Source organism: Mus musculus, chromosome 3, assembly GCF_000001635.26.
Source record: "Mus musculus strain C57BL/6J chromosome 3, GRCm38.p6 C57BL/6J".
Lineage (NCBI taxonomy): Eukaryota > Metazoa > Chordata > Mammalia > Rodentia > Muridae > Mus > Mus musculus.
In genome coordinates, this window is record NC_000069.6 from 82,357,479 (window position 1) to 82,373,038 (window position 15,560).

General features: G+C 45.3%; 1 protein-coding gene across 4 annotated transcripts in view; it reads left to right on the forward strand.

Annotated features, from left to right (window-relative positions):
• The first annotated feature begins 593 nt into the window (after positions 1-593).
• Map9 (microtubule-associated protein 9) overlaps positions 594-15,560 on the forward strand; it is a 37,197-nt gene continuing 22,230 nt past the window's right edge. Inside the window, exons 1-5 of one of the 4 annotated variants that reach the window (NM_001081230.1) lie at positions 594-777; positions 1,497-1,646; positions 2,412-2,496; positions 5,813-6,136; positions 13,701-13,924. In NM_001081230.1, the coding sequence (NP_001074699.1) occupies positions 1,572-1,646; positions 2,412-2,496; positions 5,813-6,136; positions 13,701-13,924 (708 nt within the window). In that variant the 5' untranslated portion in view covers positions 594-777; positions 1,497-1,571. Of the gene's footprint in view, positions 1,080-1,496; positions 1,647-2,411; positions 2,497-5,812; positions 6,137-13,700; positions 13,925-15,560 lie in introns of all 4 variants that reach the window. The other 3 variants (NM_001356457.1, XM_030252539.1, XM_030252540.1) reach the window with 3 other exon arrangements.

Here is a 15,560-nt window from a genome sequence, read left to right on the forward strand (position 1 = left end):
AGGCTCTGGGCTGTGTGTGCTTATGGGATACTTTAGCACACACACCCCTACCCCTACTCTCTGCCTCCTCCTCCTCCGCCCCCCCCCCCCCAACTGCATTACTTACAAGAAACGCTCCTATGTAATATTAACTGAATGCGATTCTAAACATTTCCCAATATTTCGCTATATATTGTATTCGGTATTCACTGCAATCCTTTAAGGAGACAGTCTTATTAGTTTCTTATCAAATCATAGAGATCTTATTTTGCATATTCCAAGAATCAAACGTGCAGTTTAACTCCGACGATTGCAAACGTCACTACTACGTCGTTCTGTTGAGTCCGCTGACACTGCACTGACTCACGCATTCCACGTTCTAACTAGCAAAAGGAAGCTTTGCATCGTGGTCACGCAATACCTGCCTATAAACAAGGACTCTGAGCAGGGGCAATCAAGGTTCCTTGTGGCGTGATGGCAGAGGGCCGGTCTTGTTTCCTAGGTAACAGCCATTGCACACAAGCTGATAGGGCACCGCGCTCCCAACACCTCCACCAGTGATGTCACTTCCTTGGTCTGTGCGGTTGTCCCAGCGACGCCGGCGGAAAGGCGGTGTTGGGTACCCAAGAGACCAGGCGGTTGGAAGTCACTTCCTCCCGGGGACGCTGTTGCCTAGCAACCGCCTTCTGCCTCCATCTTTTGCCCCGCCTCCAGGTTATTCCAATACCTGGTTTCCCAGACCGCGAGGCCCGGGCCGGGGGCGACACCTGTGCTAGAGCATAGCCGCTGGGTTCTCAGGTGGTCACAGGGGCCCGGGTGCACGGGGAGCGGGGTGGATGCAGGAGGCGCGGGCCGTGGTACGTGGAGGAACGGAGGGGACCGTGCTGGGTGTGCGGGGCCCTGGCGCGTGCTGGGCCGGGAGCCGCGCGGAGCTGGGATGCGGACGCCGCCTGGCCAGCCCGGGGAGCTCTGGGCGGTGGCCGGCGATCCAAATGGGCCTCCGACGTCGCGCGCTGGAAGCCTGATGTGCTGCAACTTAGTGTGGAGATGTGTGTGTAACAGCAAACGAATGGTTTGGGAAAATGTCGCTGCTGCTTGTGGTTAAGCATCGTTTTGAATACTGTTATGTGCAAGCCATTTCCGGGGCTGGGAACCTTGACAGTCCTCTTGGTTGCAGCTTGAACTAAGTCGTGGTGGCGTCCGCAATGCTGTGTGTTTTTAATAATGGAAAGTGAAATTGTTTGGCAACATTTTGTTATTATGTAGTTCATTCATCCTTCTAGTGGATGTAGAACAGTAATAACTTCCTCATGGATTTTCTTTTCGTGAAAACCAATTTGTTGTGAAATTTTTATGTACTTAACATAAAACGCTCTTAACGTTTTTAGGTGAATATATTGTACAATGATTAGAGCGATTTCTCTTTGGAGCGGGGTTGTGGGGCACTAATCCCAGGAACAGTGTCTTGATCATGTAAAAACGTCTAATTCTTTAAAATATTTATATGTATATTTCAGCCACCATCAGAGGTTGAATGAATTATTTCAGTAATTTATTAACTGTTGTATAAAAGCAGAGAAAAAGGACACACCATGTCCGATGAAATCTTCAGCACAACTTTGGCGTACACCAAGAGTCCAAAGGCTACCAAGAGAACTTCCTTTCAGGTAAAACGCTGCAAAGCATTTGGTTTTGATTATGCTGCTGCCTAGCCCTTGCTGGTTCTCACAAGATCTGGCATGACGTGGGAGGAGTTCTTGCTTCACTGTTAGTGTGTTGTAGGTCATCTGTCAACTTTGGGCTCCAGTATTGAAACACCCCTCTCTGTAGGATCCTGTCTTCAATATTTGGTTTCTAAGTTGCAAGCCAAAGAGCGACTTCAGAGCTTGGCTCTCTTTAGATTTTGGTTTTCTGTCGTAAGCGTCACAAGGTCTGACTGTGCCAATGCTGCATCCAACTCTTGTTCCCGTGTTTATCACATTATGCCCATCTCTGTAATACACTTCAAGGACCAGTTTGAGGCTGAGGGTCTGCCTCAGTGGTAGGCTATCAAAGTAGCCTGTCATGCTTGTCAAACCTAAGCACTTCCCTCCCTCAAAATGTAGGCATCTGTAACAGAATGTCAGTTTCTAGTAAATCCAATTAAATTGATGCCCCTATCATTCATTAGCATTTAGCGAAGATTGTAACCTGCAATTAATCTATCTAATACTAGTAGTCACTTCCTATTTATTTACCAGTCCCGAGGAAATGGCTCAATTCTGCGCTGAGTCTGATGACGTGGGTACGTTGTACAGCGTAGGCTTAGAGTAAAGTTGGGTGAATGAACTTAAATGTGAATGTAGAATAACCGAGTATAGTTGTTTTAAGATCTAAGTACGAGACATCCCTGCTTGAATGGGAATTGATGTTAGTTACTGATCTCGTTGCAGGATGAGCTGATCAGAGCCATTACAGCCCGGTCAGCCAGGCAGAGAAGTTCCGAATACTCCGATGACTTTGACAGTGACGAGATTGGTATGTAAGTGAATAGACAAATGAGCCAGGGTCCTGTGTTTTGCTGTCTTAGTTGCATTTCACCTATCCCATAACCTCTCATGATGGATGCCTGTGAATTCACTAGCTTCAGAATTCTATGTGTGCAGTGAGTTAGGAAGCCACTCTTAATTTTCAAGGAGATCACAAATTATCTCTACTTATTTCTGAATGTAAATTTAAAACTATTACTAGGTCTATAGTAAAATGCTACCTTAGGACTAAGCTGTCTTTGGAAGTAGTTTCATCTTTAAGTTCAACTTTAAGAATTCTATATCTGTAATTGCAACCGGGGTTCACAGGGTTAAACAGTGGTGCTTATGTAATGCTTTTGTGACACAGACCAGATCTGGGGCTGTAATAGAGGGTATAGTAACTGATTTTCTGTTGCTGGTGTAAAACATCATGAGCAAAAGTGACTTAGAAAAAGAGTTCATTTCGGTCTACAGTTCAAAATGATGTGAGCGAGGTGCCTTCAACGGCAGACACACAGAGCAGAAAGAGACCTGGAATGATGTCAAGGCTGTGACAAAGCCCACTCCCAGAGAAGTACTTCATCCACAAGCCAGTCCCTCCTCACCAAACAGTGCCATCACGTGGGGACTAGGTAGTCAAGTTCCTGAGCCTACGGGAAACATTCTCACCCAAGTGACCATAACTCACTTCCTATAACCCATAGACTCATGGCCAATGCACAATGCATTCAGTCTAACTTTAAAGTCCCCCATAGTCTTTAACATTTTCTGCACTGTTTAAAATTCTTCTGAAGTCAATCAGAAGAACTATTAATTAAAGGTTATTAATTGTAGCCTCTTGAAAAAATCAAAATGCAGAATACATGCTTCTAACATGTAATGGGATAGGATATATGTCCATACAGGCAGGCAGACAGACAGACATTACTATTCCAGAAAGGAAGAATGGGGGCATAGTAAGGAAATAACTGGACTAAAGCAAGACTAAAACATAGTAGGGCAAACTCCAAGCCCCAATGGCTCCGTGTCTAGTGTCTGGGACTTAGTTGGCTCTGTTCCTCGAGCTTTTCTGCCTGCTGCATGCATCTGCCTTTGGGGCTGGTTCTAATGCCATAGGTAACACTCTGGCAGAGATCTCGTCATACTGCATCTCTAATATCTTGAGGTCCCTACCACAGCCCAGGTTTCCCTTTCACAGTCTCGCACAACGGCCTGTCCCCCTCTCAGGGGGAGTATGCATAGACTGCCCTGCCTTAACTTGCCTGGCCTAGGGGGCCTCTCTAATAGGAGGGGCATCTATGATCCTCTCACTATTTCATATTCTGTGCCTCCAAAGTCAGAACCAGGCGGATGATACTGCCAAGTTTGGCTGCCAGCTTGGGACAGACTCTTACTCCCGTGAATCACACCCTTTTTACCAAGTTGTTGTCTAGAAGCAGAAAATTCCTTCTGCTCTTGCACAACTGGAAGCTTAGCTCCTTGGCTGGGAGGGGACTTACCCTGAGGGCTCCCTTCCCTTTGCTCCAGTGCAGAGCTGGGGGCCTCCATTTGCATTCAGCACCAGCTAGGCTAAAATATTAAGCTTCCTAGTGATCTTTTTCTGTCCAGCCTGAATTGCTTTCTGTCTCACTCCTTCATTTTCTTGTAGACCTACATAAGCAAAAGCAGTAATAACCATGCCACAGATTCAACCAAAGAATTTGTCTCTTACCAAAGAAATTATCCATTACTTTTTAATTTGGTATATTATTTGATTTCTATGGCTGTGATAGAACACTAACCGGCACCAGCTTGGGGAGGTGAGGGTGTGTGTGGCTTAAGTTTCCCCTAACAATCCATCACTGAGATATGTGAGATCAGGAGCTCAGGAACCTGGAGCTAGGAGCTGAAGCAGACATGGTGAAGGAACACTGCTAAGTATCTTACTCCTCCTTAGCCTGTTCACCTTGCTTTCTTGTACTACCCAGGCAGAACACCACTCACAGTGCGCTGGGCCCTCCCACATCAATCATTAATGGAGAAAATGCCTTACAGATTTGCCCACAGGACAGTCTGTTGGACGCTGTTCTTCACTGTGTTTTCCTCTTCGCACGCACACACTCTAGTCTGTGTCGAGTAAACAAAAACTAACCAGCACATTTATCCTCAGGCAAGGGCTCATGACAAGAGCCAGATTTTTCACCAAGATATCACAGGAATGGCCATAAAGTTTCCTCCAGAAACTTCCTGACCCAGACCTCTACAGTTCCAATTACTCTTAGAACATCAGTCTTTAAGGGTCTCCTTAAAGCCTTTAGTTCTATTCTAATCCAAAGTTCTAAGATAATCCACATTCCTCCAAGGAACAGCCAGCATGCTAGGTTTCCAACAGCAACAGCCCACTCTCTGGTACCAACTTCTGCTTTAGTTACTTTTCTGTTCCTGTGATAAAACACCATGGCCAAAATGACCTAAAGAAGGAAGTTTTTTAAGCTTATGGTTAGAGAGAGAGAGAGCCAGTCCAGCACGGTGGGGACAGCATGGCAGAAAGTTGCAGGCCTGGGGACGGGAGCTGGAAATGAAAGATAACATCAACAGCAGCCAGGAAGCAGAGAACAGACTGGAAACGGGACAGGGCTGTGCACTTCCACAGCCTGTCCTTAGCCATGAACTTCCTCAAGACAGTGGAGGAGCTCCGCTCCAAACAGTGCCACCAACTGGGGACTGAGTGTTACTGAGCCTTTAGGAACCATGTTCATTCAGACCACCAATGTGGGTCATTTTGAAAAATAGATCCTTCAATCAGCACATTAACTTGGTTTCTGTTAAGTAAGCAAAACATTAAACTTTAGATTTCTGATATAATCATGTAAAATTCTGATTTGAAATTAAGTGTGTTATTTTGAAATATTCACTGGATAAATGCTTTCTGTAAAAGTATTCTGAATAGCTGTTAAATCAATCATGTCTGTCTTGCCAAATTGGTATTCTTTCTTAGAATATTCTTTACTAGACAGTATCATCTTTGTATTTTGGGATGGGTGCTACATTGAACAACCTTTGATGGACATACCCTCCCCCAAAAAATACAGTGCTGTAGGCACTTGATAAATATTTTGAATACGTTAATGAAACTCAGACTTTATTTGATAATTGCCAACCAAGCCTACCTAGATTCCTGGTTTGAAGAGTAACAAAATAAATATGGATGTATTTAGGGTTATTGATTTATTTCTAGCCATTTCTGTTTATGAAGGTAGTGTTACTTTTCAAAGAAGTAGAACATAGCTTTTGAATGTTTAAAATACACTGCTGAGCACATCTTTTCCTGTTTCTCTTTCCAGTTTCTTTAGGTGAATTTTCAGATACCTCGACAGATGAAAGTCTAGTTAGAAAAAAGATGAATGATTTTCATATATCCGACGATGAGGAAAAAAATTCTCCAAGACTGTCTTTTTTGAAAACCAAGAAAGTAAACAGGGCAATATCCAACGATGCTCTGGACTCCAGCACTCCGGGCAGCGAAGGCTCGTCACCGGATGCTCAAGAAGATGTGACTGGAGATTCCCTCCCCAAATCTCAAAATGATGATCGAGAAGTCGGCAGAGAGATCATCACAGTGAAGCCTACACCCAGGATGCACCCCGTCAAAAGAAGCACGTCCTCGGGTAAGCTGGGAAATTACTGACCTTGTGTTTCCAGAGCAGTCCTTTCAGGATAACATGTCACGAAATGCGTTTTTATGGTGGCTAATGTATTTAAGTTTCCAGTTTCCCACCCGTCCCTTAGTAACCATAGCTACAAAGGCCCATTCACTCTGGAGTCTGTGCTGGGGCCGGAGAGAAAGTCAGGGCAGCTGGGGTCACCCACAGCTGTGGCTCCCACATACCTGGCTCATCAGCTTCTATTCTGTTTGTGGAGCCGGAGCTGCCGTGAAACTGTTCTAATCCCCAAGAGCTGCCAAGATTGAAACGGTCATCTGTGAAGACTGAGGGTGTGGTGAGGTGGTGGGTGGGTGGCTGGCATGGCCAAGGCTGTGAGTTCAAAGTCAGGACCATGGAGCACGGAAGCGTTTCTCCATACTAAGCTTTTGCTTTTATTGTTGGATGAAGTGTCTTGCCTCTCCCTTAAGAGACCGGAAGCTTTCTTTGGTTTATTGCACTGCATATGCTGCCAGCCAAAGCCCAGCTTCCTGAAGGTGGCTTCCTAGTGTGACTGAGAAGTACTGGAGAACTCTCCACTAGTCTACTGAACTCTAGACCTTCCGGAGGAAGGACGGAGTGAGGACGGCCAAGAAGTGGTGCCCTGGGAGCCCTTGGGAGAGGCAACGGAACAGGAGCATGGCAAGGCGAGGGTTTGGTGTCTCCTGGTTATCTTTCCTTCTGTTTGACAAAGGAAAAACTAGTTGATGCTGAGAAGACTAAAATCCCCACCCCACCCCCTCCTGTCATGCTCTCAAGTGTGGTGCTGTCAGATGGCTCATACTTACCATGGTAGATAGTACCAGTAACATCAGGTAAGACTTTATTTCAGACGTATGTTAAAGGACGACCCTTCCCTCCCTGTGCAACCTGGGAACCTTAGAAGGATAAAAGTAGAGCAGAGACCCCTAGGAAAGTGTCCAAGACATGGATACAAAAGCGTTGCCACATGTGAGCTGCGTGTGATTCAGGCAGAATAGTTTCAGGCGCTCGAGCCTGGTGAGTGGGAGGACAAACCTGCTTTTCTTGTCCTGCAATACTGCTTTAGGAATCTTTTGAAGTAACCAGAAAAAGCCATCAAATGTGAGCAGATGGCGTAAGGACGCTGGGCCAACTTCTAACCTGAGCTTTCCAAGTGTGTGTGTGGGGGGGAATCACAGGCAGACGGGAACATAGTTGAACTATGTTAAGAATATATAAGGACCGGGGGTATTGTACTGGGACCAAGTGCTTGTCCAGAACTGACCAGAGAGATAAGTTAAAAAGGGAGACAGAGGAGAAATGTAAATATAGCAACAAACTTTAGTCTGGATGTGTATAATTATCAGTTTACTGTAGGTGTTAAACAATACTCCACCTAGTTAATACATTTTTAAAGCTATGCTAGAGCCTGGTGTGTTAGTGCAGACTTGAAGTCCTAGCACTCTAGATCATGAGGCAGGAGGATTGCTGTGAGTTTGAGGCTAGCCTGCACTACATAGATGCAGACTAAAACACAAGAGCTTGCCTAAACTACGGGAAAAGTGGGTTGGGGGAAGCTGCAGTAAAGGTGAATTAAAATGAGTAAGGCAATACTCCATTCTAGCCACAAGGTGGCAGCAGCATCTGTGTGCACCCATGGGCGTGGGTGCATTCAGTTTTTCCAAGCTGAAAATCACTAAGTAGAGAATCTCCGTAGGGTTGAGACAAAGAATTTCAAATGAAAAGAACTTACTTTTTTCCCCCGAGAACTTGAAAGCATTTCTGGAAGAGGAATTGGGGCATAAAATATACTAAGGTCATCAGGTGTTTCCAGTGCAAAGAATAAAAATTGAGGCTAGTGGCCTTAAAACATGCCTGGCACAGAGAATTCCTGAAGGATCTAAATGAATGGATGAATAGAATACCCAGCTAATTCATTCATGAAAAGAGGGATGCGCTTCCTGGGTTTAGCTGTACTCTCTAATTCTTAGAAGCCTTTCCCGGAGTGTTTGGAACTTGATATTTGTAATGTGAGGCGCAGGTCAGTGGTAGAGCATGGCCAGACCTGCGTGAAGCCTCTGGTTCCTCCAAAGCCCACAGCACTCCACTGATGCTTTGCTCTGCTCCCGTTTACCTTTGTACCGCTTGTGCTAACCAGACTCTGGCCTGGCAGAGCAGCTGTTACTATGGCGGTTTTTTGCTAGGGTCTTGCAGGGTGCTATAGTTAAGGTGTTTTTGCATTCATCTCAGGTCTGCAGTTTAGTGGAGCTTTTAGCCTTGGGCACAATTCAACCCTGACCTCATTTAATTTATTTGTGAAATGGAGATGTTAGTTTAGACACATCTAAGTGGTTCAGTACTCAAGAGTTAAAATCAACAATTATTTTCTACATTTGCAGTGCTCAGAAAAGTTCTAGAATAAGTGAAATATTGTTAATATTTAGGATCTTTTCATAAGCAAGTTATCAATTTGTCTCTCTGTGTGTATTCTGAACTCATTGTGTTTCCTCATGCTACAAACTGATGATGAGCAAGAATACTACATTCAAACGGCTTACCAGTTGACGGGGACTTTAGAGTTTAGTAAGAAACTGTATGAAAGTTATAGTAAGAATGGCAGAAAGTGGATATCTGAGTTACCTAAAATGTCAAGGAAGGTGTCTGGAGGAGGAGGAGGGGGAGGAGGGGGGACGGAGAGGAAGAGGAGGCGTGATAAAGTGTGGTGTTGGGCTGGGCTCTGTGATATAGTAGTTGAGGGGATGGAGGAGGGAAAGGTAGATCATGAGATATGTATTAACTTGCAAAAATTGTACAGATGTTGGCAAGGAGAAGCTTCACCCCAAAGAGTTGCAATCGTAATTGACAAGCCAGTGAATAAAACTGGAAGACATCATTCCACCGCTGTGAGTGCTCCCTGAGCCCTGAGTGTTTATCAGGCCCTGCCCTGTGGACTTTTGATGTCTTCTCACTCTCGCTACCCAGGCAGTTAAGGGGAAACTCTGTTTGCGTTTGCTTTCTGTCGCTGTGATAAACACCATAACCGGAAGCAACCTGGGGAGTGTCTTCATTATGGTTTCGATTGTCGTGAAGATGTATATTACCATGATCACAGGAACTCTCATAAAAGAAAAGATTTGACTGGGGCTGGCTTACAGTTGCCAGAGGATTAATCCATTATCGTCATGGCAGGAAGTAAGAGGCATGCAGGCAGACATGGGACTGGAAAAGAAGCTGAGAATTCTACATATTGATCGGCAGCAGAGAGAGAGAGAGAGAGAGAGGGGGGGGGAGAGAGAGAGAGAGAGAGAGAGAGAGACTGAGACTGACTGATTCTCATTGGGCTTGGCTTGGCTTGGCTTGAGCATTTCTTTTTTTTTTTTAAAGAAGTATTTATTAAAAGTAGTTTCTATGGATCAATTTTTTTGGTCTATTTCACACATGTATATTGTGTTCTCAGGTTACTCCCCTCCTTCTGTTATTTGCTTCCCATCTCTACCAAGACTCCTGCCCCAACCCCTGGCAGGCCCTTTCCCAGGTTCACAAATTTTGGTTCAGTTTTATTTAACCAGGACCATATGCATGTCTATTGCATTGGAGGTATCCTTTGGGGCCTATTTGTGTCTCTGGTGGGCGGGCAGTGGTGTTACCACTCCCTGAATCTAAATAGCAGTAAACAGTTCATTAGTAAGGGTATAGCAGTAAATAGTAAATAGCAGTAAACAGTTCATCAATAAGGGGCAGGGCTCCGTGAGTTCCTTTTCTTTTCTTTTCTTTTCTTTTCTTTTTTCTTTAATTAGGTATTTTCTTCATTTACATTTCCAATGCTATCCCAAAACTCCCCCCATACCCCCCCACTTCCCTCCCCCCCCTTCTTGGCCCTGGTGTTCCCCTGTACTGAGGCATATAAAGTTTACACGACCAATGGGCCTCTCTTTCCACTGATGGCCAACTAGTCCATCTTCTGATTCATATGCAGCCAGAGACACGAGCTCCGGGGTACTGGTTAGTTCATATTGTTGTTCCACCTATAGGGTTGCAGACCCCTTTAGCTCCTTGGGTACTTTCTCTAGCTCCTCCATTGGGGGCCTTGTGATCCATCCAATAGCTGACTGTGAGCATCCACTTCTGTGTTTGCTAGGCCCCGGCATAGCCTCACAAGAGACAGCTATATCTGGGTCCTTTCAGCAAAATCTTGCTAGTATATGCAATGGTGTCAGCATTTGGAGGCTGATTATGGGATGGATCCCCAGGTATGGCAGTCTCTAGATGGTCCATCCTTTCATCTCAGCTCCAAACTTTGTCTCTGTAACTCCTTCCATGGGTGTTGTGTTCCCAATTCTAAGAAGGAGCAAAGTGTCCACATTTTGGTCTTCGTTTTTCTTGAGTTTCATGTGTTTTGCAGATGTGTCTTGTATCTCTGGTATTCTAAGTTTCTGAGCTAATATCCACTTATCAGTGAGTACATATTGTGTGAGTTCTTTTGTGATTGTGTTACCTCACTCAGGATGATGCCCTCCAGGTCCATCCATTTGCCTAGGAATTTCATAAATTCATTCTTTTTAATAGCTGAGTAGTACTCCATTGTGTAAATGTACCACATTTTCTGTATCCATTCCTCTGTTGAGGGGCATCTGGGTTCTTTCCAGCTTCTGGCTATTATAAATAAGGCTGCTATGAACATAGTGGAGCATGTGTCCTTATTACCAGTTGGCACACCTTCTGGATATATGCCCAGGAGAGGTATTGCTGGATCCTCCGGTAGTACTATGTCCAATTTTCTGAGGAACCACCGGACTGATTTCCAGAGTGGTTGTACAACCTTGCAATCCCACCAACAATGGAGGAGTGTTCCTCTTTCTCCACATCCACGCCAGCATCTGCTGTCACCTGAGTTTTTGATCTTAACCATTCTAACTGGTGTGAGGTGGAATCTCAGGGTTGCTTTGATTTGCATTTCCCTGATGATTAAGGATGCTGAACATTTTTTCAGGTGCTTCTCAGCCATTCGGTATTCCTCAGGTGAGAATTCTTTGTTTAGCTCTGAGCCCCATTTTTAATGGGGTTATTTGATTTTCTGGAGTCCAGCTTCTTGAGCTCTTTGTATATATTGGAAATTAGTCCCCTATCTGATTTAGTATTGGTAAAGATCCTTTCCCAATCTGTTGGTGGCCTTTTGGTCTTATTGACAGTGTCTTTTGCCTTACAGAAGCTTTGCAATTTTATGAGGTCCCATTTGTCTATTCTTGATCTTACAGCACAAGCCATTGCTGTTCTATCAGGAATTTTTCCCCTGTGCCCATATCTTTGAGGTTTTCCCTCACTTTCTCATAACATCCAGGCTTGAGCATTTCAAACCTCAAAGCCCACCTTCTGTGACACATTTTCTTCAACAAGGCCACACCCACTCCAACAAGGCCACACCTCCTACTGGTACTCGTTCAGCATTCAAAATTGAGTCTTTAGAAGCTGATCCAATTCAAAGTAGCACAAGGAAGAATGCATTTATTACGTTAGCATCTGTAATCTGCGACAGCAGGACAGGAGCCTCCCTCAGGAACCCGGGGCGCAGCTGAAGCTGAATGAAGCAGAGGAATGCTGGGCACTGACTTGCTCAGCCTGCTTTCTTACACAACCCTGGAACGCTTGCCGAGAGTGGCACCATGCTCATGGGCTGGCTGTTTGCACATTGCTCATTAATCAGAAAATGCCCACACACTTGCCTAAATGTCAGTTTCTTAGTTGAGATTCTTTTCCTCCAAGACATGTCTAGGTGTAGGTCAAGTTGACAAAAAATCGATCCCTGCAGCCCTTCCAAGGTTAGGCTCTCCTGGGAAGCTTAGGGAGACAAGTGTCAGAGCCTAAAGGGAAGCATGGGGCCTCCGAAGGGGTCAGGTTCACAGAAACTGAGAGTAGAACAGGAATCGCTGGGGACCGGAGAGAGCAGATCATTGGGCGTTTATATTCAACACTATACGGTATCCGTTGTGCAAGGCGAGCATGTTCTAGAGATCAGTTCAACGTTGTGCCACAGGCAGTACTGTACTGAGCATGAGAAAGTATTTTAAGAGGTGGCTCATGACACAATGCAAACAAAAATAACCCGACAGCTTCTTGGCGCGATGATTGGTGCTGAGGCTCGAACCCCACGCACATTTGTCAGAAAAGAAGCCAGGAGCAGATGTTTTAGATGTGGACGTGTACCTTGAGAAAGATGTGTTGTAGAGAGTCTGTGCCTGCCTGCAAAACAGATAAAGTCTCTGTGTCCCCAGAACACAAGTTCCAAAGTGGAAGAGCCAGGAAGCAGGCAGCACGAGTGGTCAGCAGCCGGACAGGGACACCTTCCATGCTGCTCACAGGCCACTGAGCATGGCTGCTTAGGGTCGGATGAGGAGGAGCCCCAAGGACTCTGTAGAGAGAAATGATGGGGCTTATGGTCATCAGGGAAGCAGTATTTAGAAACAGGAAGAGCCAGGAATGGGGAGGACACAGAGTAAGGGTGACCAGTTTGTGTTGGTGGAACCTTTGATGGTTTGATATACAGAAAAGTGAAAGTAACCTGGGCCGGCAATTACCTGTTGGGTTGAACATTGGCCAGAGCTTATGAAGAGCTAAAACAAACAGTGAGGCATAGTGGCACCATTTTGACATGGCTTCGGAATCTTCTAGCAACGTTTTACGAGGCATTCGTAGTCACAAAGGAGGTGTGTGTTGGGTTAGCTCAGTTTTAAAGTTATAGAAGAATAAATTGGTTAGAACATAAATGCATGTGACTGGCAAATTTAGGTTAAAAGTACGTATGTGGGAAAATCTCCCCATCAGTGCTTGCTAGCTAAAAGTATGCCAGCAGCAGGTTGTTTACATTTTAGAAAGAACAGAACTCAATGCCTGTAAAAGTTTCCTTTGAAATTCCTATTCTGCATCTGTGACGCTGGGGATTGCACTCAGTTTTCCTGAGTGCTAAGCACCGTGCGTGCCACCATAAGCGCTGATTGCTAAGCACCTGCTGTACCAACGTAATTGCTAAGGAAGCTCTCTGGATGGAAGAGCTCTCTAACTAGTCTGCCCTGCCTTGCATCTCTTCCTCCAGTGAGAGGCCTCCCATCCTCTGAAGGGCAGATCATTCTCTGCATGGTTGTAACAACACTTACCTTCGTCTTGCCCAGTTACATACTTAGAATCTTATCCTTTCTCGCCCTACAAAGTGAAGTGTGTGGGCGGAGACCTTGCTGCTGAACGGTTAAAACAGTTGCTCTTGAGTGGAGGACCTGGCTTCAGTAGAGCTTTCGTTTTGTAGAAGGAAGATTGTGTGATGGTTTATGTTTTTGAAAAAAAATTTTAATACTATATGAACTCATAAAGGCAAAATGGACTTTTTATAAAACTAAATTAGACTAATTAGCTAATTGCAGGACGGCAACATTTCTTGGCTTTTGATCATGAAGTCTCAGCTATTTGTGCTGTATCGGAGCTGTGGAGACCTGTGTGCTCCCTGGATGCTCTGAGCACCGTGGAGGGCAGCTGAAGCTGCGGTCAGGTTCATACACTCACCCGAAAGCATTTTCTTTTTCAGGGGAAACCAGCAGCGGTCTTGATGCAGATGGCCACTTTAAGCCTTCACCCCAGCCAAGGAGCATGTTAAAAAAGAGCAGCCACACTGAGGAGGGAGTCAGACCAGGAGTTGATAAAGAACATTCCATAAGCGAAGCCTCTGCTCCCACACCTTCCCTTCCAAGGCAGAATGGCACAGAGTTGCAAACTGAGGAAAAAATATACTCGGAAAACCTCGATCTTGAGGTTGGTGTAACGTGGAACTATTGAATTGTACTTCACTTTCAGACCTGTCCTGTGTGTGTGTGTGTGTCTGAGCGTGGGTGTGTTTTTCAGTTTCTTTTGCAATTGGTAAAGAGATCTCACTTCTTTAGCATACTAGATCCTATTGAACCTAAAGTTCCCTTAACTGAAGATGTAGGTAGCATGGTTTTACACGCCACTGGAAAGCTGTAATATATCAGTTATAGTGAGCTGCATCCAATTTCAGAGAAAGTGAAATACTAATATAATTTTCCCTTTCTGGGTATTTATAGTGTAGCCTGTCTTAAATGATAATGATGATTATGTATTTGCCTTTGCTTATATAACTTTGGCTGAGGACATTTTGGTTCGTTTCCTTCATTTGGCCGGACTGACTCTCAGGGTACTGCTCTGTCTTCTCTGGGACCTGATCCATCCCCAGGTTTCTGTCACCAGGGAGATCACCTGTCAACGCTAACTTCAAGCTCACGTCTCAGCAAAGTCCATTTTCCTCCGTCATCTGCTCGGGCGGATCCAGGAAGACCAGCTGCAAGCAGCCTGGCCAGGGTCATCTGCAGTGTAGGTGTGAAAGGATGCGCTCAGAGGGATAGTGTGGCCTCACGACCGCAGGACCTGAGCTCATGCATTGCCACCTCAAGTCAGACCCCATCTCGTCTTCTTTAGAGCTGACAGTGATCTCTGGCTAGTTCTTAATTTTGCTCTGGAAAATCAAAGAGAGGAGCCCAAACATTGATTTTTATGCATTTAATACAGTTACCTGCTCTAGTGAATTTGGGATTGGATTCCTATAGATGCTGGAACAAAGTGCCGTAAGCCAGGAGACTGACAAGAGGAGTAATGTTGTTTTTGTAGTTCTGAAATCTAAGCGTCAGGCCATCTAAGACCCTAGACAGGACCTCTCTTCTTGCGTCTTGCACCTTCTGGTGGGGGCCAGCATCTGTTCTCCCTCCCTGGTCTAAAGAGGCATCACACCATACTGCCTCCATCACCAGGCCCCATGCCTCTGTATCCCTCTTCTTTTCCTAAAACAAGTACTATCGGAGGTAGGGCAGTATGCCTTCATCGTAACTACAATTATATTTGCAAACATGGTACTTAAATCAGAGGTCACTGGGTGGACATGAGTTGGGGAAGGGGTCTCAGTTTATAAAGGTAGGGAGTCTTAACCGTAAGTGTTGCTTTCCACATGCCCTGAGGTTAATGACTGTGATGTGAGTGTGTGTGTGTGTGTGTGCATGCTCCTTTTTGTTTTGAAGTAGCAGCACAGTACGACAAGTCTCACAGGATCGTACCCAGCACCTCCCCACTGCCTCAGCCCTGGGCTTCCCTCCAGGCTTCCCTCAGCTTTGTCATCACAATGTTGGTGTTTGAGGTTGGACTTCTTGGCTGAAAGTCTCAGAATGTTTCCAGGTCCTGAGGCAGTCTTGAGGCCTCACTCACGTAGTCTAACCCATAATAGTGAACTATTGTCCTGCTGGACACCATTTTTTAACAATCCATGTTCCCTACTGCTCACTGTACCTCTCCCTGGCGCTTCTCTGATACCTGAAGGTCACTTTCAGGGCATTTCCCATGTGCCTAGACCGGAGCTTCTCTTTACTGGGTGTGGAGCCTTTGT